Source organism: Talpa occidentalis, unplaced genomic scaffold (assembly GCF_014898055.3).
Source record: "Talpa occidentalis isolate TD23 unplaced genomic scaffold, MPIMG_talOcc4v2.1 talOcc4.11, whole genome shotgun sequence".
NCBI lineage: Eukaryota > Metazoa > Chordata > Mammalia > Eulipotyphla > Talpidae > Talpa > Talpa occidentalis.
In genome coordinates, this window is record NW_023601104.1 from 33,802,543 (window position 1) to 33,826,449 (window position 23,907).

The 23,907-nt window shown below is 35.6% G+C and overlaps 2 protein-coding genes across 3 annotated transcripts in view; both read left to right on the top strand.

The window, feature by feature from the left end:
- GLCE (glucuronic acid epimerase) overlaps nucleotides 1–23,907 on the top strand; it is an 83,096-nt gene that overhangs the window by 49,417 nt on the left and 9,772 nt on the right. For both annotated transcript variants that reach the window (XM_037502807.2, XM_037502806.2), the window contains 2 exons: nucleotides 19,450–20,048; nucleotides 22,944–23,189. In XM_037502807.2, coding sequence (XP_037358704.1) covers nucleotides 19,463–20,048; nucleotides 22,944–23,189 — 832 coding nt within the window. In that variant the 5' untranslated portion in view covers nucleotides 19,450–19,462. The remainder of the gene's footprint in view (nucleotides 1–19,449; nucleotides 20,049–22,943; nucleotides 23,190–23,907) is intronic.
- Nucleotides 11,905–12,345, top strand: LOC119238798 (40S ribosomal protein S15a-like). Its single transcript, XM_037502810.1, has one exon. It carries the CDS (start codon nucleotides 11,920–11,922, stop codon nucleotides 12,310–12,312), a length of 393 nt encoding a protein of 130 aa, XP_037358707.1. The 5' UTR covers nucleotides 11,905–11,919; the 3' UTR covers nucleotides 12,313–12,345.

Sequence of the window (23,907 nt, forward strand, 5' to 3'; positions counted from 1 at the left end):
AAGTTTTTCAGTGATACCATATGTATCTCAAAAATATCAAATACCCAAAATTAATCTAATAAAAAGACTGAAAATTTTAAGATATTATTGGGAGAAATGAAAGAAGACATATAATAGAGGAATATGCTAGTTCCAGGATTGAAAGTTTCGGAATTGAAAAGATACTAGTTCTCCCTGTCTAGCTACAATACAGTCTGAAACAAAATCCCAGAAGATCTGGATTAGTTTTTTTTTTAATTGATAAGTTCACTCATAAGTTACAGAAATGCAAAGGGCCAAGAATAGCCAAGATGGTCTTAAAAAAAAAAAAAAACACTAGAGGATTTATACTGACAGGTATCAAGACCTTATAAAACGACAGTAATAAAGATAGCATGGTACTGGCACCAAAAAAATTAATGGAAATAAAACCAATAGATGCACACAATATGTAATCACTTGATTCATGTCAAAGATAACAATAGAGAGAAGAAAGGGTATTCTTTTTAATAAATTGTGCTACATCAATTAGATGTCCATGTGGGAAAAAAAGAATTTTTACCTCAATTTCAAATCATGCTAAGAAATGAATTACAAATGAATAACAGACATGAAAACTAAAACAGGCTTCTAGAAGAAAGCAGTATCTTAATCCTAGGGTAAGCAAAGATTCTCAGAACACATAAAGCATTTACAATAATAGAAAAGTGATAAATAGAACTACATTAAAATTAAGAAACTATTCAATAAAAGACACCATGAAGAAGGAAAAGTCAAGCTACCGATTGGGAAAGAAGTTATTTGGAATGCTAATTGCAGTAAAAAACTCAGTAAAAAACTCAGTTGGAATACATAAAAAAATTCTTACATGGAAGGAGGAAGACCAATAACCCAATAGTAAAAGGGCCAAAACACTTAAATGGTCACTTAACAGAAGATACTAAAAAGCAAACACATTAAAAGATCCATAATGTCATTTGACATCTGCAGAGCATAGATTAAACTCACAGTGAGCTACCACTGCCTGCCTAGAGAGCAATAGATTTAACAAACACAGCAGCAAATGTTGGTGAGGATTTGTTGCATCTGCAACTCATTTTCTATAGCCAGTGGGAGTATAAATTGTTTTAACCACTCTGATAAATGCTTGTATTTTTCCACTAAAGCTGAACTTACTCATACCACCTTAGGCAGATACCCAACAAAGATGCTAATATATTTTCACCAAAACACGTGTGTCAGAGTATTCATAGAGCAATTCACATAACTGAAAACTGGAAACAATCCGGGTATTCAACAACAGCAAACTGGGTAACTGTACAGTGGAATATCATACAGCAATAACAACTGAACTATTGTACTACACAACTATATGGATGTATCTCAGAAACATAGTGATCAACAGAAAAGACCACAAAGAGCACACAATGTGTCACTGATCACCTGCCTGAGGTTTCTGAGGTTAAGCGGGAGCAGGGAAGGAAAATGGCCAAGGTGGGATATAAAGGAAAGTGGTTGGGGTAGGACTTATCCTGAGGAGACCACCAGGATTTTTTTCAAGATAGTGGCAGACGCTTGAATTTAAATAGCAAAGGGTACAAGGAGATTTAGAGAGAGGATGCTGCATGATAGGGCATTTTTTCCCTGCCCTGAGTGTGACAGGGTGATGTTAGGAGCCAAGTAAGACAGAACTCAGCCAGGGGTTAAGAAAGGTGGTGAACTCTGCCCACTTTCCCCCTGGGCACCTTCTCACACCTCCCCTGGAGGAACTAGGCCAGGCAGAAACTTCCTCTGTGGTCTCAAAAAACCTGGGGTTTATCCCTGTTGCCAAACCTTTAGTGCTTATTAGTTGACTGACCCGCCCCCATCCTGTACCCCCTACTGGGCAGTAAGGTCTTTCCAGTCTGCCACCTAGTAGGTGCTTAGTATTCTTCATTTATTGAGCAAATACATTGTCAACCCAGATCAGCAGCCTCCCCAACCCCAAGTAAAGTCTAAAAACATGCAAAACTGGCTCATTGTATGGGGGAAAGGTTTTTACTAGGAGGTTACATGAGGAGATCTTCTGTATAGCTTGTTAATTCTGTTCTACTGATAATTTGCTGTAAGCACTTAATAAAATCATTACTGAGTAATTTTTTTTAAATGCTTCTATTTGAGAACTCCCAGGAAGATGATGTTTCTTTTTCTCTTCATTTGAATTCTGAATGTTAAACCAGTCTCGTGTTCTTGTAGTATATTTCTTGATCTGAGTACTGGTTACATTACACAGATGCACATTCTCTTTGTAAGAATTAATCAAGTTGGGCCTCGCCTGGTGGCGCAGGCAGTTAAGCGCCGCACTGTGAAGCTGTCCGCAGCCTCTGCAGCGCCAGTTTGATCCCAGCTGGCCAGTGAGGGTCCCACATGGCGCAGCAGACCTCTCGTTGCGCCCACTGTTCCCCTCAGCAGTGTATTTCGTCAGTCTGCCTGTTCTGTTCCCCACTCTGTCTCTGGTGAATCCTCTCACCCTCCCGCACATCTGGCCTATACCCTGGTTCTTGTATAAATAAATTTTAAAAATTTTTTAAAAAGAATTAAACTGTACACTACATTATACTGTGATAAAAAGTTTATTTTAAAAATTTTATTTGAAAAAAATTTAGAAGAATATGTAGAAGTTAGCCAAAAGTTAACATGTTCAGTTTGTACAACAAGAAGAGAGAAAGAGAAATTTAGTTTGCCATGGGAAATTGCCCTTCTCAAGTCATGCTTGATTTAGAATGTACTCTACAGGAGAGCACCATTTTAGAAAATAGTTTAGTAAATAACACTTTCCCTTGTGAAGTCTGCTGTAAATAGTATGGCTTTTTAAATTGCAGCATTTGAGTGGTGTAATAATTAAGTGGAACTTATTAATGGTAAGAATTGACTTCTTAGCTGTCTTCCTTTCCTAGTTGTAACTCCATTTTCAGAGTGTTCACTTTGAACCAGATTACTCAGATGTAAATGTCCCAATCATTAGAGCAATAGGAAATTTGTTGTAGCACATAATGCAGGCTATGTAATCTGCTTTTGCTATCCTGTTCTGAATAACTTAACAATTGCATGTAAACTGTCTCTGGGAAGGCCACATGCAATGCATAAGTGTAGTGGTGAGGTAGGGAAAACATGGATTCTAAGTCACATCTGGCTCCTCCTGTTGGTCTTGCTGCCTATATGCAAAATGATCACAGGAGTTAAAAGTAGAAACTTGGTGGCGCAAGGGGTTAAGATGCAACCTATGGAGCTATCCACTGCCACTGCAGCACAAGTTCAGTCCTTGGTCAGGAGCTACCCACATGGCACAGCAAACCTCTCCTGTCTCGCCCACTGCTCCCCTCAGCAGTGTATTTCAGTCAGTCTGCCTATTCTATTTCCCAATCTGTCTCTGGTGAATCCTCTCACCCCCCCCCCCCACACCTCTGGCCTATATCCCAGCTCTTGTATGCATAAGTAAATAAATCTTTAAAAAAAAAAAAAAGAAACTTACCTAAAGGTTGCAGTGTGTCATTAACCTGAGTGCTATTCCTTGTTTATTCTGCCTGAAGGGAGAAAGTAAACAAAGAATCTGCAGCAAGGGCATATTTACTTTCATTAACAGCAGATCTGTTCTTCCAGTTGCTGACATCAAAGTTTTGGTGTTATATTTGATTTCTCTCACACTCTACACACATTGCCTAGGCCAATCTGGTCAATTCAACCTGAAAGGTGACCAGTCTTCATCATCCCTATTATCACTTTAATCTACACCAGCATTTTCTCATCTGGATTATTGGAATGGCCTCTGTAAAATTCTAATTTACAAGAAATATGTATTTGGTCATTCTGATGACCAAAATTAATTTCTCACAGTTTCTGAGTCATAGCTCCTGAGACCCTTGCAATAAGAGCAATTGTTAACACAATGAGAGCATCTATTGTTAAAATATTAGGTCTCTTGTCCTCAGTTCCTGAAATCACCCCAGAGCCTTAAAGGTGAAATGGATTTCTGGTTATTCAAAACAAATACCATTCTATCACTACTCTGTTTATGCTAATGCGGTGACTAAATGCTGTACCTGGCAAAAAGGTCATTCCAAAATGAAGGTAAAATAAGGACTTTTTTGGTAAACAAAGTATTACAAGAAATGTTAAAAGTAGTTTTTTAGGCAGAAAAAACTTACCAGGTAGAAATTTGCTTCCACAAAAGAAATGAAGAGTACTGAAAACATAAATATGTGGGTAGATATAAAGTCCTTTGCTCTGTCGTTTAAGAATTTTTTTAACTTGAATGTTAAAACAGTAATACTAGTGTATTATGTCTGTAACATCACTAGTGGGGTGGGAGGGAAGTGGTATAGCTAATAAGTAGTGGTGGAGATAAAATGGTATCATTAAAAAAATGATGAAACTCAATTAAAAGATAGCAGGAAAAAACAGAAAAGATGAGACAAATGGAAAACAAATAGCAAGATAGAATTAGATCCACCCATATCAACAACCAAATGTAAATGGTCTGAACATTCTAGTTGGTACAATAATACAATTATATACTATCTATTAGAGATCCAGTTTGAGTAAAGATACAAATTAGATGAGAAAAGATGTGCTTCATAGACACTAATCAAAACTGAATTTCCTATATTATGCACTGTAGATTTCAGAGCAAGAAATAGGATATTCCATAATGTAAAAGGAGTTACTTCATCAAGTGGACATAACAATTCTAAATGTATAGGTATCTAATAGCAGTTTAAAAATAGATGAAGGAAGACTAGTAGACCTGAAAGGAGAAAGTAACAGAAAAATAATCATAGTTAGAATCTTCAACATTCTCAGTAATTGATGTTCGTAGAGCTTAGTCTACCTGAAGAGGCATCATTTACCCATCTTTTTTGCTTTTTTGTTCTTAAAATAGGAATTTGGTTTCAAGCCAAAATATTATGCCTGCCAAACCTGATTAACAAAATAGTTTTGTGTGCAGATTTTGAGTATGTATCCACAACCATGGGTCAGTAAGCAAATTACCACAAACTTAGTGACTTAAAACAATATAGATTTACTAGGTTCTTAACCATTGCGGAGGTCAGTAGTCCAAAATGGGTTTCATTTCCTAAAATCAAGGTATTGGCAGGATTATATTCTTTCTGGAGGCTCTAGAAAGGATCTGTTTCTTACATATCTACCTTCTAGAAGTTGTTAGCTTTCTTTGGCTCATAGCTGCCTTTTAAAGTAGTAAAAAGACCTGTATTTCAGATGTAATACTTGATATAGCCGATTTAAATGGGATAAACTAACTTTGGGGTTTATCCTAATGAGACTATGAAAGTTTTTGAAAAGGAAAACGTCAGGAATTCAAATCCACTTTGCAATTCTGGCATTCTGTTGGGTGGACAGTGAAATTTTATTATACTTTGAAGTTTTTGATTACAAAATATTTGAATTTTACCAAAATTTTCCAAATAGTCAAGGATTTTGTTTTTGCTACCTAGAATTTCTTGTCTGGTCATGCCAAAAATATCACGGCATGTGATTTGGTGGAATAATTCATTGACATCTTACAACATACTTGGCAGATATCCTACATGTAATTGGTTTGTTGTAGTTCTCTATTTCTTGACTTTTACAATATCTTTATATATGACTCTAAGCTTTTCCTATTTAGGGTGTATATGTCTTTCAGCTTTTCATATAAACCTTTGGATGGAATAAAACAGCCAGAGTGATCATAATCCCCCTTTATTTGCAGGGAAATAGAATTCTAATTCTTTAGGTTATAGGACAACTCCCGGTATCTATTACATGTCAGTAGTCTCAAACCTGATAGGAGAGTATGGTTGAATAGTCAGTGTTTCTGTAACAGCTAGTGGCTGATTAGGATCAGTATTCTAAGTAATCAGTGATGCTTCTAGGCAACAGCTCCTTAGATGAAATGCATGTTATGTTGTATTGCAAAATGTTTTTTTCAGGAAACAAATCTTGTTTTGTCACTTGATACAATGGGATTGTTGGTATAAATTCATGAAGTATGTGTATGTGTATACACATGTGCCTGTTTTCCTGCCTCCTAGCTTTATCATGAAAAGAGAAATTGGTGGCCTCCCTGGTGGTTCAGGGGGTTGAATGCAGCGCTGTGAGGCTGTTCTCCACCTTTTGGCGCGAGTTTGATCCTCAGCTGGCTGGGGAGCAACCCACATGGCATAGCAAACCTCTCCTGTCTGGCCTGCTGCTCCCCTCAGCAGTGTGTTTCAGTACTTCTACCTGTTCTGCTCCCCGCTCTCTCACCCCCCGCGACTCTGGCCTGTACCCCACTTCTTAAAAAAAAAAGAGAGAAGTTGCTCAACTGTACTTTTATTCTATCAGTTGTGTTAAAGATTTTAAATACTTATAAAAATTGATGCATTGCTTCTAAATGTTTTTCATGGTCACAAAGCTTGGGATCCTTTACACTTCTGAAACCACTAGCTACTTCTCTTTATGGGGAAAAAAATAACTCAGTATTTACAATGGAAAGTAAAATTCGAGGTAGGAATTCTATTGATAAGAATTTATTCAAATGTATTTTGGGAATAATTAGATCATTATATGGAAAGAAAGCAAAACCATTGTTGCCCATTAATGAATTTATTTTCTGATATAAATGCAACAGTAAATACATATAAGAAATTCTTCCTTGGAGATTATAAGATTTAGATTAGTCTTAAATTACATACTAATTGAGTTTTTCTGTATGAGTGGAGGTTGTGCTATTTAGGGAGAAGTAGCAGACAGTAAGGAATGAGGCAGAAAGTATACAATTGAGAAATAATTTTCTAACAAATAACTTATTTGACAAAATTCAAGTTGGTATAACATCCATATAGGGGCATTTTAGAATAGGTTATTTTCCTGGAAAGGCTGAAGGAAGGTATACCGGCTTAGAATTCAATGAGTAATTTTACACAGTTCCTTAAAGAAGAGTATATTCAGGCTGGGCATATTGAATGTCTTGGGTGCTGTATAACCTCTAAGTGTTTTAGATCAAAAGTATGTGCAAAACATCTGAAAGATTCCATATGACCCCCGAATATCTGGAAGACACCAAATTACAGTGACTTTCTTAGTCATTTCTTGTGGCTTAAGTGGAGAATGAAAAATAAAAGTTTCATTGAGTTTGTTTTTAGCTTATCAAATCCCCTTGTTTCATTTCTGCATTCTGTCTGTTTAAAATTATGCCAAGAAACTGCTAAAACAATTTAACTTTCAGTGAAGAAATAGATGTAAATAACATACTATGACATATTTCCCTTCCTACCCCAAGTATATTAAGGGGGTGGAAAACTTCCTACCCCAAGTATATTATATCATGTTTTCACATTCAGTGTATGCTGTTAAGCTTTTTAACTTCACTGTACTTCCTAGAGATGGATTTTTAGTAGCAATGAGTAAGAGTAATCTCTGTCCTTATTACAAGCGTGTATTGTGGGCATGGTAAGAGAAGCTTGGTTTATAACCCCTACGCCTATTGGATTGTTAGGAGGTCATAGCTGCTTTGTGATTGACTTAATAGAGAAGGAAAGATTTATTATGTCATCTTAAGTCCTAATTCTTTAATCAATATTTACCACATTTTGAAACTTAAAGCTCATGAGATGTGGAATAATGCTTTGAATTCTGTTTTGAAGGAGCAATTTTTTAAAATCACTAAGTATCATGTGGACTATTTGGCAGAGCTTGTTGAAAGACAAATTTGCAGATATGCACATGTATTTGTACATATATATGAAATATACATGTTATGCTTATACATATATGGAGAAAAGGGTTTCAATTTTGAAAGAAAAACAAAAGATATCATTTTGTCTTTGCCAAATATTTGTAGTTCTCCTCATCTTTGTAGATAATTCCAAGATCTTAGACTGTTGTTTATATAAATGCCAATGAAAACTTAGTTTTAACACTCAAAATGTACAAAAGTGCACAGGGAATATGTTTCTATATATTAAGAAACACTATTTTGGATAAATTTCATTCCTATTCCAGCAACCTTATTTAGGTAAATGGAATTTCTGTGTTGTAATATAAATTCATCTTAAACTTAAAAACCAGCAGGAAATATCTATACCCTTTGCTCAGCATGCAGTAAGGTCTTAAGTAGGAGGTTCCTGCAGTGCTAAAATTAATTCAATTTGGTAACCTTCCTGTTTGCTTAGAAAATTATGCATCTGGGAAATCTTAGCTTAAATCTGATTTAATTCCCATTTACTGCTGATAGAATTGGTATTCCTTACCATTATATCATTCTGTGGAAAAGCCAATTCTATTTGTTAATTATTGTTTTTATCAACTTTTATGAGATAATAAAAATTATAAAAGATTAGAGAAAGGTATTCTGGGGGCATGGGGAGGCTTCTCATGTCCCACAATCCCTTCCTGCCTCTATTGATCTAATTTTTATTTTTATAGTATTGCTTTTTCCAGACTGTTACATAAATGGAACCTCATTAAGTAGCCTTTTGTGTCTTCTTTCATGTTGGAATATGCGGTTAAGATTCAACCATGTTGCAGATCATCAGGGGTCAGTTTATTGTTGAGTTGTGTTCTTTTGTATGGATGAACCATAGTTTATCCATTTGCCAGTTGGTGGATGTTTGGGTTGTTTCCAGTTTGGGATTATTATGAATAAGCTGCTATAAACATTCATGTTCATGACCTGTTTGGTTTTAGAATTTCTCAGTTAATATGGCATTCTCTCGCGTGACTAGTTCATGGTTTGCTTAGTCTTTGATGATTGAAAATATGAGACATTTCTTTGAGGACTGAATCCTCTGTTAGAGATTGGAGGTGAAGAAACTTGTTGACCGTTTTCACAATCTGGGGGGTACTATATGATTAATTTTTTTTTAAGATAGCATGCTATAGTAGTGAAAAGATAAATGATATGAATTGAAGTACATGAAAATAACCCACTTTGGCAAACATTGGATTACGAAAATCGGGTTCTAGTCCTGTAATCTGGCTTGAGTTTCCAATACATAGTTTTTTAAACTTTGGAGAGATTTTGGCTTTGAACGAGTCTCAGAAAGAAGGATGAAACTAACATTCCCACAATTTTTAGGAATATACATTATCATTTAGTCCTCAAGACCACCCTGTGAGGCACCTGCCAAGTGGAAGGTACTAGTCCCACTTTACTGATGAGGAAACTTCAGAGAAGTGAAGTAGCAGGCAGTAGTAGCAAGACTACTAAGTAGATGCTGAATCAGCTGTTGACTCCCTATCAATTTCCTTATCTAAAAAACGAAGAAAATACCCAGTCTCTAGTTATGAGAATTAAATGTGATTACATTAAAAAGGGCTCAGAAATTCTAAGGCTCCACTTCCTTTTTTATAAAAGTCCCCATTTCCTTGTCTCCTGCCTTGCCATCCTGTCATCTGTTTATTATGAGAAATTATGGTGTTTTTTCAAAAGATTATACAATGTTAGGAGACTGGTATATTAGATGTTTCTTTTTATCATAAACATTAGAAAAACGTAAGTCAAGAGCAGTAGGATTCACAGTATAGTCTAGCAGGCTGACAGATTGTTCTCAACTGATTCCATTTAGCACATTCTCTCCATCACTTTTTTCCAATGTGATGCTTTCTGCATTGCTTTATGAAGTGTAACTCAAAACTGTGTTCTACTACTTCTGTATCAACAATTAGCCCATTAATACATTTAAACATCAGCTTAGACCCTGATTTCTCCCATATACTGCTTCTTCAGCACAGCCAAGACTATGTTTATGCTTTATGTTGATAATTACTATAAGCTAGCAACTTGATAACCCTTTCCCCTCTTATCATCCTTGTTTTGCAAGATTGTACCAAATTTGATAAAAACGAACTGTTAGCAGCCAATCTGTAGAACTTCCTAGGATAGTTCTACCAGTTTGTTTTGTAAAGCCCCCTGGTATTTGAACCTTGCAGAGTAAACACATCATTAGGTTTTCTTTTCTTGGCTTTCCTAATGAGGGGAGAAATCTTACACAGCTGGAGAAGCCTGGAACTCTTTTCTGAACTGATTTATTTACACAGCATATGCTTAGTTTGACTCATTGCTCAGAAGATAGTGGAGAGCTTTTTTAGTTAAGTCCTATACAATACTTCCAAGAACATTTTAGCCACACTATCGTCGTTCGGCTTCTCTGGAGCTGCTCTTTGCTCTTTAAAAAACATTCCTGTCCTAGTTCTTTATTTTATTGCTTTCAGTGTTAGAGAGATTAAACTGAATATATTTAGACGTTCTTTTCAGAAACAAAAAATTTAGTGTCAGAGCTGCTGCATGATGCTAGTAGTTCAAGATGTGTCTGCACACACAAAGGGCAAATCATTTTGCTCTTCTCTAAGAGCCAGATGATATTCTGTTGTGGCTTACTATAAAGAACCTGTACTTTGAAGCCAGGTAAATCTAAGTTTAAATACCAGTATGTGTTTTCTAATAATTTTTCTTCAGCAGAGTTAATAATTACTCTTTTTCATCAATTATGTTTTGGTAATAATGAAACATAACAAACACCTTGATTAAAATGTACTTTACCTTCTTAAAAATCATCATCCTCAGGCATACAAACAAGAAAAACTAATATACAAAAGTTACTCACAGAGGAAGAAAAGGTAGACTAGCCTTAGATTGGTTTTATGATTAAACAGGAGACAATTGAGTAGTGTCTATGGAGTTCTGTAGAGTTTGGACCCCAAAATTCTTTTTTTTTTTTTAAAAGATTTATTTATTTATTTATTTATTTACACAAGAACTGGGGCACAGACCAGATGTGCGGGAGGGTGAGAGGATTCACCAGAGACAGAGTGGGGAACAGAACAGGCAGACTAACGAAATACACTGCTGAGGGGAGCAGCGGGTGAGACAGGAGAGGTCTGCCGCACCATGTGGGACCCTCTCTGGCCTGCCGGGATCGAACCAACACTGCAGAGGCTGTGGACAGCTTCACAGTGTGGCGCTCAACTGCCTGCGCCATCAGGGGAGGGCCCGGACCCCAGAATTCTTTATTCACCCAAGTTATTTGATGAAGAAGAAACACATTTTCAGTTCTGCAAGGCTTTGAAGTATATCCCTGCCCTTTTGAAAATAATGATTTCAAAATATACTTTTGCTGATTGAGAGATTTTTGAATGTATAAACAAAAGCAGAACTTGCAGCTTTTTTTAAAATATTACTTTATGCTTAGGGTTTAGCTACCTCTTGAATTACTACTGTGTTCGCTTTAGAAAGCAAGGACATTACTGACCATCTCTCAATACTCAATTGGAATATTAATGAATTTGCCAAAACAGTATGCTAAAGACCTTAATCTTCAGAATTGTTAAATGGTTTGTAATTTGAGTAGCACACATATTTCAACATTTGCAAATAGTACCTACTTGTTAAATATACTTAATGCATATGGTTATAGTGATTCTCATAGTGTGGTTCCACAATACAGATTTCTCACCTGGAACTGGTTATCAGATTTAGTGAATTAGAAACCCTGGAAGTTGGACCCAGCAAACTATGTTTGAATAAGCCTTCCAGGTTATTCTGGTGCCCAGTAAAATTTTAAGAACTGCTGGTGTGGTGTATATTGGTTCCCCAACCTAATTACTGTAATCATCAGAATCATCTGTGAAGATCTTGAACTGTTTATTCTCAGTCCAGATGAGATTTGATATGTTAGGTATGAGAATCATTAGTATAATAGTGATTCCATGTTTCGTGCCACTGCATCATTAAATACCTCTGAACCTCAGTTTTGCTTTTTGTAAAATAGTGCCCATTCTCCTCCCCATTTCATGGATTGTTGTATTAATTAAATAAAGAGATGAGTATGAAAGTATTTTGCACTACAGATAAGAAAATCTCCATAACTCCATGCGCTCGCCCCTCCCATCCTCTTTCCGCCATTTTTCCGTGCCGCCATAATGGTACGCATGAATGTCCTGGCTGATGCCCTCAAGAGCATCAACAATGCCAAAAAGAGAGGCAAACGCCAGGTTCTTATTAGACCGTGCTCCAAAGTTATCATCCGGTTTCTAACTGTGATCATGAAGCATGGTTACATTGGCGAATTTGAAATCACTGATGATCACAGAGCTGGGAAAATTGTTGTGAACCTCACAGGCAGGTTAAACAAGTGTGGAGTGATCAGCCCCAGATTTGATGTGCAACTCAAAGATCTAGAAAAATGGCAGAATAATCTGCTTCCATCTCGTCAGTTTGGTTTCATTGTACTGACAACCTCAGCTGGCATCATGGACCATGAAGAAGCAAGACGAAAACGCACAGGAGGGAAAATCCTGGGATTCTTTTTCTAGGGGTGTAAAACACATGTGGAAATAAAATGCCTCAGTGGGAAAAAAAAAAAAAAAAAAAAAAAAAAAATCTGTAGCTAAAATATATTGTCCTGTATTTAAAGAGTCTCACACAATGCTTGTTAATATTCTCTTAGAAACTGTCTGTGTTCTGCTTAAGTAATGTTTTCCCCCATGAAGCATCTTTCTTTTTCCTAATTATATGCCACATTGCTTTTTATTATATTTGCAAATTCAACAAATATATTTAACACCTCTCCAATATGAATTTTTTTTGGTCAGTTGGTTCCCATATATCCATTTCTTATCTATCTCTTCATGACTGTGTAAGTCATTTGAAAGCAGCAATTGTATATAGACATTTTACTAAAAGATTTTAGGCTAAACTATATAGTAATAACAAGTAAAATGCTTTATTTAATTTAGTCTATTCGTTATAATTTCAAAACTTACTACAAAGCTACAGTAATCAAAACAGGATTGTATTGGCATAAAGACAACCATAAAGACCAAGAGAGAGCCCAGAAATAAACCCTCACATATATGGTCATATGATTTGTGATAAGAATCTACTGTATCTTATTAATAAGCCTCTTCATCTGTAAAATGTGAATAATATAATCTTAATTGAAGCAGTGTGAGCCATTGTACTAAAGATAATTTTAACTTAATAAAATGGACTAGCAAAATTACCTTCTTGTGTTATCCCTTTGTTGTGAGTAGTTGCCAGAGAACACTACTTGTTTGCGTTATTGGGAGTGTCCTGACCACCAAAAATACGGAGTTTAATCTATCATGAAATACTTAACCACTTGTGTAATTTAAAACTTGGTCTATGAAGCAACAAACAGATGGAACATCACTAACAGCAGTAATTAAATTGTAAATCCAGTTTAAACAGTTGGCCATAGCATCGCAATCCATATTCTGTTGTATCTTTTTATGTGTGTCAGTGAGTCGTGCTCATTTTTATTTGAATCATTTAAAAGTACTGAAATATGGGAAAGAAAACAGTTGTCTATTTCAAATGTCTTATTTTTTAAAATTGCATGCATAATATTTGTTCGTTCAGCAACTGTTCATTGGATGCTACTGTGAACCAGTCCCATTTGTTGGTACTGGAGATCTAACAGTGACCAAAAGAAGCAAAATCCTAACCATCATGAAACTTGGATTCTAGTTGATTAGAGATTGCTAATAATCTAAATATGTATACTTTCGAGTGGCAACAACTACTTTGAAGAAAAATAAAGCTGAGTTAGGAGCTAGAGGATAGTGAGAACTGCCCTTTTAGATAGGATTATAAGGAAATTGAAACTATTAGATATATAAATAAATAAAATGATGAACAAGCATCCTTTGGTCGACATTATTCAGAAGATTCAAAAAAACCCAGTAACTTCTTTCAATGAAATTTTTTTAAAAATATATTTAAAGATTATTCTTAACTGAAAGTTGACCCTTATACTTTAAAAACCTCATACTTATATATTAATATTTACTGAATGAAGTTCTTAATATTCACTGAAGTATTCCAATGTTACTTGAATTCATCAGTTAGGAAAATTAATTTGAAAAGTAAAATATAACAGAAGAGTTCTTTGAATTACAAATAATTTTAGAGGAGAACTGTTTGCTTTCCCAAATGAAAACTGTGTTACATTTTGCTTTCCCTAATTTTTGGCTATTTCTATAAAGAAGTTATTTCAATCAGTTTTTATATGATGCTTACTGAATGTTGTTTTCTGGTCTCCAAATTAGCAAAGCCTATTTTTATTGGATTATGTTTCTAATGAAATAAATATTTAGGGCAAGCTCTAGGTGAGGTTTCAAGGTTTTTGAAATTTTGGGATTTTTTAAATTTTCCTTCTTTTCTTAGCCTGAAAGGATAATCTAGATCATGAATATGGCAAATGCTTTAAAATAAATAGGGAGCTTATCACAACCCAGCAGAAAACCCGTTTTAGCTTTTAAAGTTAATATCATTTATACTTAGCAGAATGTTAGTGCACTCTCCTTTTTGAAATTTGAAAGCTTCTATGTCATTGTTTTTACAAACCTTTCGTTCACTCTTTTAGCAAAATTGACTTTGTCCTTCTTATTTTCATTTTTATGTAAAAAAAAAGTATAACAAATATAATAATGGAAAATTAGAAAATAAAGACCCATATGTATATGTACTGTTTACTTAAGTTAGATCATACTGTATATATTGCCTTGTAACCTTCCTTCAATTAGCAGTCTGTCTTTTCCTACATCAAGTACTGAGTCAAATGCCTAGCACAGGACCAAAGTCCACATCTTAAAGTTTATATGCCTTAAGTCTCTTTTAATGAAATAGAACCCAGTTCCTTTTCTCTTTCCCTACCAATAATTTATTGAGGAGAAAGGGCCCAACTCTCCTGCAGGATATTTTATTTCTAGATATCTCTATTGCTTCCAAATTTAACTTGTTCCTCTTATTCCTTGTATTTCCTGTTAACTAGAAGTTAAATCTTAAGGACTGAGAGAAGTAAGTTAAACATCTTTGACTGGGATATATGATATAAGTTATTTACTTTTTATTTTACCTTATCAAGAGACACAGTATCTGGGTAAGTCCACCATTAGAGACTGAATTTGAATGCTGAGTTAGAGTATTGACCACCAATCTCTTCATTGTAGAGGTTCACCTTTATCATCTGGGGCAATTGACTTGTTTTGAAATAAAATTCTTCTTGCAAAGGCAAGATAGATAAATTCTTTCACTTAATTATGAATATTTACCAAGCATCAGAAGATGGTCAAAGTTTTTTTTCCTCCTTTTTCAATGTCATTTTAGACTCATGAATTGGTATTGATTTCAGTGTGTTTATCAGTCAGCATCAATGATAACTCTCAACAACTCTGACTACTCGTAAGGGGATCCTGCAGACTTGATTCCTGTCCTGTGTCTTTTTTGCTGTGATACTGTTTTTTAATTAAGGAAACCTTTCAACATAAAAGCATAGATTAAAAAATATAGATTAAAAAAGTATAATTCCTCCCTGGTGGCACAAGGAGTTAAGTCTCGGCACTATAAAGCTATCGGCAGTCACTGCAGCAAGAATTCGATCCCCGAGCAAGGAGCTGACCCACATGGCACAGCAGACCTCTCCTGTCTCCCGCTGCTCTCTTCAGCAATGAATTTCAGTAGAGCTGCCTGTTCTGCTCCCCACTCTGTCTCTGGTGAATCTTCTCACCCCCCACACTTCTGGCCTACACCCCAGTTCTTGTATGCATAAATAAATAAATCTTTTTTTAAAAGGATATATATAAGTAAGCATAGAGAGTAATACAGTGACCCTCCATCATACCTACTTTCAGCTTCTGCAGTTATTAATATATTTTCAGTCTTGTTTTATCTATCCTCTATTGAATTTATTACCTCCTGGATTATGATCCCATTGATATTTGGAAGTTTTCCTTGTTTCCTGACATGGCAAGATTCCATGGAATCATCCATTTCTCTAAGAAACCCTAATGGCTTCTACTAAGGAGTAGTGTCAGATAACAAAATTTGAGCATAAAGGTTACTGAATGCTTTTAATTTTGATTTTCCTTTGCTTTCCTACCTTGTATCTCATCATAATGGTAGATTAGTTACTTAGGGTTATTTTCATTTGAGTCATAGAGGGAGGACTGAAAGAAGGGATATAAAAGGTCACATTGTTTTATTGCTCTTTTAATTGGTTTAAATGTTAGGTATAGCTGATAAGTCTAATGTTGACACAGAAATGTTTTTAATGAAGAATTTTTAAAAATAAACACCATTTGGTGTTAAGTTTGCTGCAATACAATATTAGAAAATCCTCAGTTCATAAATATATGGCTTCTGAAAGTTTGCTTGTATCCCACTTTGGTTTTTAAGCAGTCAACACATTTTCTCATAGTAATAATACAGATGATAAAATGTTACTGGATATCCAGCTGTTAAAATCTTTTTAATAATAAAATTTATTAATAATAATAAATTAATAATAATAAAATTCCAAGATGGACTAAATCCATATCTTTCCTACCTTCCTCTTCTGATGCACCAGTAAAATAATATGGATAAAAGTAAGAAATAAAGAAAAGAACTTTATATGAAGACTACCAAAGAATGATAATGAATGGATTTCTGCATCTCTGTTGAGTACCAGAAGACACAGCTGCACCCTCCCCTTACTTCCTCATACCTCTCCCACCACTGCATGTGGACTATAGATAGCAGGTGTGAGCCCCAGGCAAAGCACCAGGCCTATGTTCTTTAGAAAAGTTGGGAAAGGCAAAAGCTTTCAAATACAAATTATATCCACTGAACAACAACAAAGAAAAACCATCTTCATTCTGACATTTAAAAGGTCTGCTGATTCCCCACCCATACTCCTAAAGGAATACTGCTAGTCAGCCTAGATCCAACCCACACAGCCACCGTCAGGAGAGCAGTCTAACCAAAAACAGACCAGCTTCACAATAACAGAGAAGCTCCGTGTTGGCTAATGAGTCATTCTGTCTTAAATATTCATGAGTAACCAAATCTCACCAGACATGAGAGGAAAACTAATAGCATGAAAGAAGGACTGAAATAACCAGAAAAAATTTTGCTACTGAAGAAAATAGAGCTCATCAGAAAGAACTTCACAGAAAAGGAACTCTAATATACTCAGAGTTGTAGTAAAGTACCTCCATTAAACAAGAATAAAAAAAAAAAAGTTTTCAGGTTGAGAGGGTACACCTAGTGTGGAAATAGTGAATCAAATATACTGTAATGCATTCTCACAAAACTGCAGAATTCTAGGATAAGCAAAAGATCCAGAGAAAAGTCATGTACAAAGTGACAAGTAACTGAAATCAAACCTCTCATCAGTAACCTTTAATGCTTTAAGACAGTAAAATATTGTCTACAACATTTCAAAACAAAATAACATGCAGTCAAGAATTCTATATCATGACAAACTGTTAATCAAAAGTGAGAGCAGAATAAAGGTGTTTTCAGTCATGCCAGGTCTCAAACTTTAACTTCTCTTGCATTTGAAAAAAAGAGTGAGGTCCTCCCTGGTGGCGCAAGGGGTTAAGATGCAACCTATGAAGCTATCCACAGCCGTTGCAGCACAAGTTTGATCCCCAGCCAGGGAGCTACCCACACAGCACAGCAGACCTCTCCTGCCTCGCCTGCTGCTCCCCTCAGCAGTGTATTTCAGTAGATCTGCCTGTTCTGTTCCCCGCTCTGTCTCTGGTGAATCACCCTCACACCTGTGGCCTGTACCCCAGTTCTTGTATGCATAAATAAATAAATCTTTGCAAAAATTAAAAAAAAAGAAAGAACAAGTGAATTACACATTCACTCTCAACTTTCTTCAAAAACAAATTCCCATTGTGTAGTTTTTCATTAATCATTTCATTTTGAGGGTTGATTTTTTTTCATTTCCTTGCTGCCAAAGGATTTGTTAGGGGGAAACCAAGAAGGAGGATTACAATGACTAAAATAAGTAGTTGTGGATTTACGCCATACAGTAATTTACAAAGGTACTGTAGCAAACAGCAATAAGAGTACTTCTTTAACTGTCAGCAGGCTGAGCTATTTCACATATTGCACATACAAGTAATTTGCCCATAATTTCCTATACTTCCCACTGTCCTCAGCAACAGGCAGCCTGACTACTTGCACTGCAGTCATGACTAGGTAACCATATGGCTTATACAGCAACAGCATCCAATTCTTCTCGCATCAGTATTAGGATGACATGATCTAGCTTATATTTAAAAGCATCATTCTGACTTCTGTATTGAGAAAGGACTTGGGGATAGAACAGTAGAGCAAGAGTAGAAGCAGGGTGACCTGTTTGGACATCATTCAGTATTCCAAATGAAAGATAACAGTGGCTCTGGCGTGGTAGTAATCGTGGAGTTGGTAAAAAGAGGTTGGTATAATTTGATGGCAGAGCCAACAGGAATTCCTGACTGATGGGCTATAGGGTAAGTAGGAAAAGAGTCAAGATTTTTGGTTTGCTCTGTGGAAAAGGATTAATAGGTTGAAGGGAAAGATTCAGAGTTACGTTTGGGATGTTAGTGTTTCGAAGCCTGTTCAATCTGCAAATAAAAATGTCGATTACTTGGATTGCCACTTGTGTATATGTGTCTGCAGTTTTAAAGCAAGTTCTGGCCTGGAGATAGAATTTTGGGAATAATCAGCTTATAAACTATATTTAAAACTGAGATTGGGTGAGATCATCCAGGATATAGATAGACATAAAGAAGAGATTTGAGCAAACAAAACAAACTTTGAAATCTGTCTACATTATTGGCTACCAGAAGGGGAGGGGGTGGGGGACAGAGAGGTGAGGGGTCAAATGGACTGGGGTGGAGGATGAGAGGTGCTTTAGTTGTGGATGTGGTGTGGTAACATACATTTGAAGAAGAGTGAACCTATAACCCTTGTGAGTAAAACAAAATTACCTCAATACAAATAATTTAATCAAAAAAAAAAAAGATGATGAAGAAATCATCTGAGAACTGGGACTTTAAAGTAGTCCAACATTTGAAGTTCAGTGAGATGAGAAGGAAAGATCAAAGATGACTAAGAAAGATCAGCCAGTGACATAAAAGGAGAAGCAAGAGATAATGGTACCCTCGAAGCCATGGGAAGAAAGTTTATCAAAAGAGATAGAGTGACGGACTATTTTTATGCTGCTGAGAGGTCAAATAGGATGAGCATGAATGTTCACTATTGGATTTAATACCATGGATGTCTGTGTTTACCTTGATAAAAACCTGCTATCTTTTTCAAATAACTTCTAAGTTCTTATGGTAGAAATATATATTAAATTAAGGTCAACTGTTTTAACACGTGGAACTCTTAGATGTTTCTTTTGGCTTAGGGAAATTGGGAAATAATTACTTAGATGCCAAGAGAGTTTTGGGAATCTCTGCTTTGAAGGATTATGCTGAGCATTTAAAGAGAAAGCTCCTCTTTTTTTTTTTTGGTCTGTGTTGAAGAGTTTGAGTTAGTAATTTTGAATTTCATCAGATCGCATGCAATTAATGAACTTGCCCTTTGTAGTTGTTCATAAAAAAAGAAAATCTTAATCTGAAATGTCAGTAGTACATCTGCATGAATTTTTATTCTTGCCTCCACAGGTATGGTCTGAATATGCGTTGCTTGGCAGCTCGGGTCAACTATAAAACTTTGATTATCATCTGCGCACTCTTCACTTTGGTCACTGTGCTTTTGTGGAATAAGTGTTCCAGCGACAGAGCGATCCAGTTTTCACGGCACTTGAGTAGTGGTTTCAGAGTGGATGGATTAGACAAAAGAGCAGCAGCATCTGAGAGTAACAACTATGTGAACCATATGGGCAAGCAACAATCTGAGGAGGCATTTCCTCAGGAACAGCAAAAAGCACCTCCTGTCGTGGGGGGCTTCCATAGCAATGGGGGAAGCAAGGTGTTGGGGCTCAAATATGAAGACATTGACTGTCTCATAAATGACGATCACACAATTAAAGGGAGACGCGAGGGGAATGAAGTCTTTCTTCCGTTCACTTGGGTAGAGAAATATTTTGATGTTTATGGAAAGGTGGTGCAGTATGATGGCTATGAGCGGTTTGAATTCTCTCATAGCTATTCCAAAGTCTATGCACAGAGAGCTCCTTATCACCCTGATGGTGTGTTTATGTCCTTTGAAGGCTACAATGTGGAAGTCCGAGACAGAGTCAAGTGCATAAGTGGGGTTGAAGGTTGGTATCTGTCTATTCCACTGCATTTTTCTCGTCCGTGTTGAGAAATAAGAAACTACAGGTGTTAATTATATGGCAAGTACATACACTGCTTATTATCAAGAGACCTGTCGTTAAGTCTGAAACTAGGGCAACTTTCTAGATGATAGGATTTAAAGACTTCAGTAAAATCACACCCAATCAAATAAGATTATTCCATTAACCTGCTTCAGAATCTAAAATTCTCACCAGTAAGTTCAAGGCACAGCATTTCCAGAAATGTCACATTGAAATAAACAGCGGTTACCTGTGAGAGGACATGTGAAAGGGACGTAGTCACCAGGGGACTCATCCATGCTCCACTGCAGTCTTGTTACCATATTAGCCAGGTGTTATCTCAGGAAGAACAAAGCAGTACACAGACACCATTTGCTCTAAACCTTTACTGAACCCCTATAGTCTATTACATAATGTCTTTCAGTTAGTACATTTTGGAATTTGTGTTTCAAACCTTGGGTTCATCAGAAAACCAAATTGAATTTGACTTTAAAGTACATCACTTAATTGTGGGAAGTAATGTGTTTGAGACTGTTTAGTTTCGGTTTTCTTCATTTTTCTCATTTTATTATAAAATTGATTAAATCTTTTATAATATCTTTATCATATTGTGGAGTGCAGCAGATTCACTAATATTCTTACCACTTCAAGGTAACTATTACAATTTTTGTATTCTCTAGAGGTCTTTGTACATAGGCATGTTTTATCCTTACTATTTTTATTATACAGTGTTCAGGAGGGTTTTGGTTTTTTAGGGACTTCAAAGATATTTACTCTGGAACCTTTTTCAAAGTACTTTTTAAAATGTATGAAATTAAGAGGTGCTAATATCCTAAAGAAAAGGTAAAAAGCACCCAAAACCATGTTAAAACTAGCTTCTTATAAATACAAATTTTTAAACAAATTGGGATCATGCTGTATAGTAAGTTTTACAGTCTCTTTTTTCATCTGATATGATTTTTCCCCTTATTACAATATATATATATATTGAACATTTTAATGACTGACTTCATTGTCACTGTGAGGACATGCCATATGTGTGCCATGTACAGGGTCTAGCTCTGTAAATAGCCATTTAGGTCATTTCCTTTTTCTGCTGTTATACATAGTGGTATAGATATTCATGTTAATCATTTTTTATTTGATTATCTTCTCAAACGGTTTTCCTAGAAACAAATTACTTATTCAAATAATATAAACTGATCTTTCCAAAAAGGTTGAACTTACTCATGCAACCGGTAGCTCAGGATGAGGATGCCCTTATCACTTGCTATCATGGAACATTATTTTTTTAATCTGTTTTTTAGAAAGGTATCTTATGATTTGCTTTCTGTGGCAGCCAATGAACTCTTTCATATGCCTTTAATCATATTTTTCCCCATTTTTGTAATGTTTTAAAAATATATCTGTGTGAACATATGGTAAGATTAGCAACATTTTAGCACTTTGTTAGTTTTACAATTTTTGGTTTTGTTTATAAACTTACGGATTTTTAATAACTTTATGATTTTGGTTTTTAACATTTGACTTTTTTAGTCCAACTAAATTGATTTATATTTTGGTAAATGGTGCACAATCAGGGTTTGATTTTAGATTTTTTTTCCCTAACATATATTGAAATGTTCTTCTCTTTTCCCCATTGATTCAGACTTTATCACCATAATAAATTATTTCGAATACTAGAGTAGTTTTCTCTCCTACTGTTCTGTTCATTTCATCACTTTTTCAATTCTTCGGCCAGTTGCACATTGTTGTAGAATTCAAATTCTATTTGAATTTTTAAACCCCCCTTACACTCCTATTCCTCCCCCATTGGAGAAAGACTACAGAAGTTAAAGGATATCTGTTGCCTAGGTTTCTTCACCTCTATGATTCTTCATTCCTTAAATTTTTGAAACTACATCAAAATACGTATGATTCTGTAGGTTCCAGGTCTCTGCTGAACCCATCTGATGTTTACTTTGGAACTACAGATAGTTTATCTCTCAACACATACTACCATAATGAATAATAAACTATTCTGTGCAACTTGATATTATTGTATTTCCCACATGGAAAGTTACTTAAATAAAGACTAATATCAAACATTTAAGTTTTCTTAGAACTTCACAAAAGGTAGTCCATTAATTATTTCAAGTTTAATTAATTAAATTTTTTTTTTGTGGGATCCATTGCTGGCGGCCGGGGAACGAACCGGCGCTGCAGAGGCTGCGGGCAGCCTCGCAGCCCAGCGCTCAACTGCTGCGCCACCAGGGGAAGCCCTCAGGTTTATGCTTAACAATTACATTTTGATATGCAGGATATAAAAAAGAATCTCAAGCTATGTTTAAACGTTGCTTATTCATAACTGGCTTATTAAGTGAATACTTTCACCATCAAATGATAAGGTTTGTAGAACATGTCTTCACATTGGAGGAAGAAATTAGTATGTAATTGTTAAGTACAGATGTTTAAGAAATTTTCTAGATTAATATTCTAGAATAAAACTGGTAACATCTACATGCATTTAAATTGTGTTAAACTTGGATGTATGTAACAGGATTATGAAACTTGACATCTGTAACTGTAAGCAAAAATGACATACATCAAAAGTCCTTAAAAGATCATTTATAACATTCCATTGTTACCTATCTATCCACAAATAATGAATGAGAGCAAATTAACACTTTATTTTGTTTTTCATATTTGGTTAATTTGGTACTCTTTTTTAGTAATCAAGGAAAGTATATAATAAGGAAGCTCAAAAATATTCATAACTCATAACTCACTAACATCCCCCAGAAGTGAAACAAGAATGGTACTCAGAATAGGCTTGTAAATGTCTGGATATAACTATTTATTTTGTTTCTCTATTTACAGGTGTACCTTTATCTACACAATGGGGACCTCAAGGCTATTTCTACCCAATCCAGATTGCACAGTATGGGTTAAGTCATTACAGCAAGAATCTGACTGAGAAACCCCCTCACATCGAGGTATATGAAACAGCCGACGACAGGGACAAAAACAGCAAGCCTAATGACTGGACCGTGCCAAAAGGCTGCTTTATGGCTAGTGTAGCTGATAAGTCTAGATTCACCAATGTTAAACAGTTTATTGCTCCAGGTAAGTACTGAGTCTGCTAATTTTAAGTTGATTTATGGCACCTGAGGTGCCTTAAAATTATTTATATGGTTTAGTAAAACATATTAACAGATCTTTTATATTATGTAAAGTAACAAATATTGTTGCCCACGTAAAATCCCTAAAGAAGGAACAGCTAAAAATTCAATTTGATAAAAGAAATATTTACTGTCTAAAGAGCCAAACCATATATTGAATGTTAAGATCCAGAGTACTGCATGATATCTCCCTCCAGGCCACTGTATCCCATAAGAGTAAGGTGTCTCCATTTATTTTCATGTTTCAGTACAGAATATTTTTCTTTGATTTTGAAACTATTTTGCATTAAGATAGAATTTTTTCTTTTTTTTTTTTTTAAAGATTTATTTATGTATACAAGAACTGGGGTACAGGTCGGAGGTGTGGGGGAGGTGGTAAGCGGATTCACCAGAGACAGAGTGGGGACAGAACAGGCAGATTTACTGAAACATGCTGCTGAGGGATGAAGGTGGTGAGGCAGGAGAGGTCTGCTGTGCCATGTGGGTAGTTCCCTGGCCGAGGATCAAACTCGTGCTGCAGTGGCTGCAGATAGCTTCATAGGTTGCGTCTTAACCCCTTGCGTCACCAGTGAGACCCGAGGTAGAAATTATTCTTTATGAAGAGAGACCATCCTTCCCTTTACCTATTTTTCACCAAGAACTTTTTTTTTCCCCAAGATTTA

Coding starts and splice junctions, on each gene's coding strand:
- LOC119238798 (XM_037502810.1), top strand. CDS start 11,920: ATGGTACGCATGAATGTCCTGGCTGATGCCCTCAAGAGCATCAACAAT.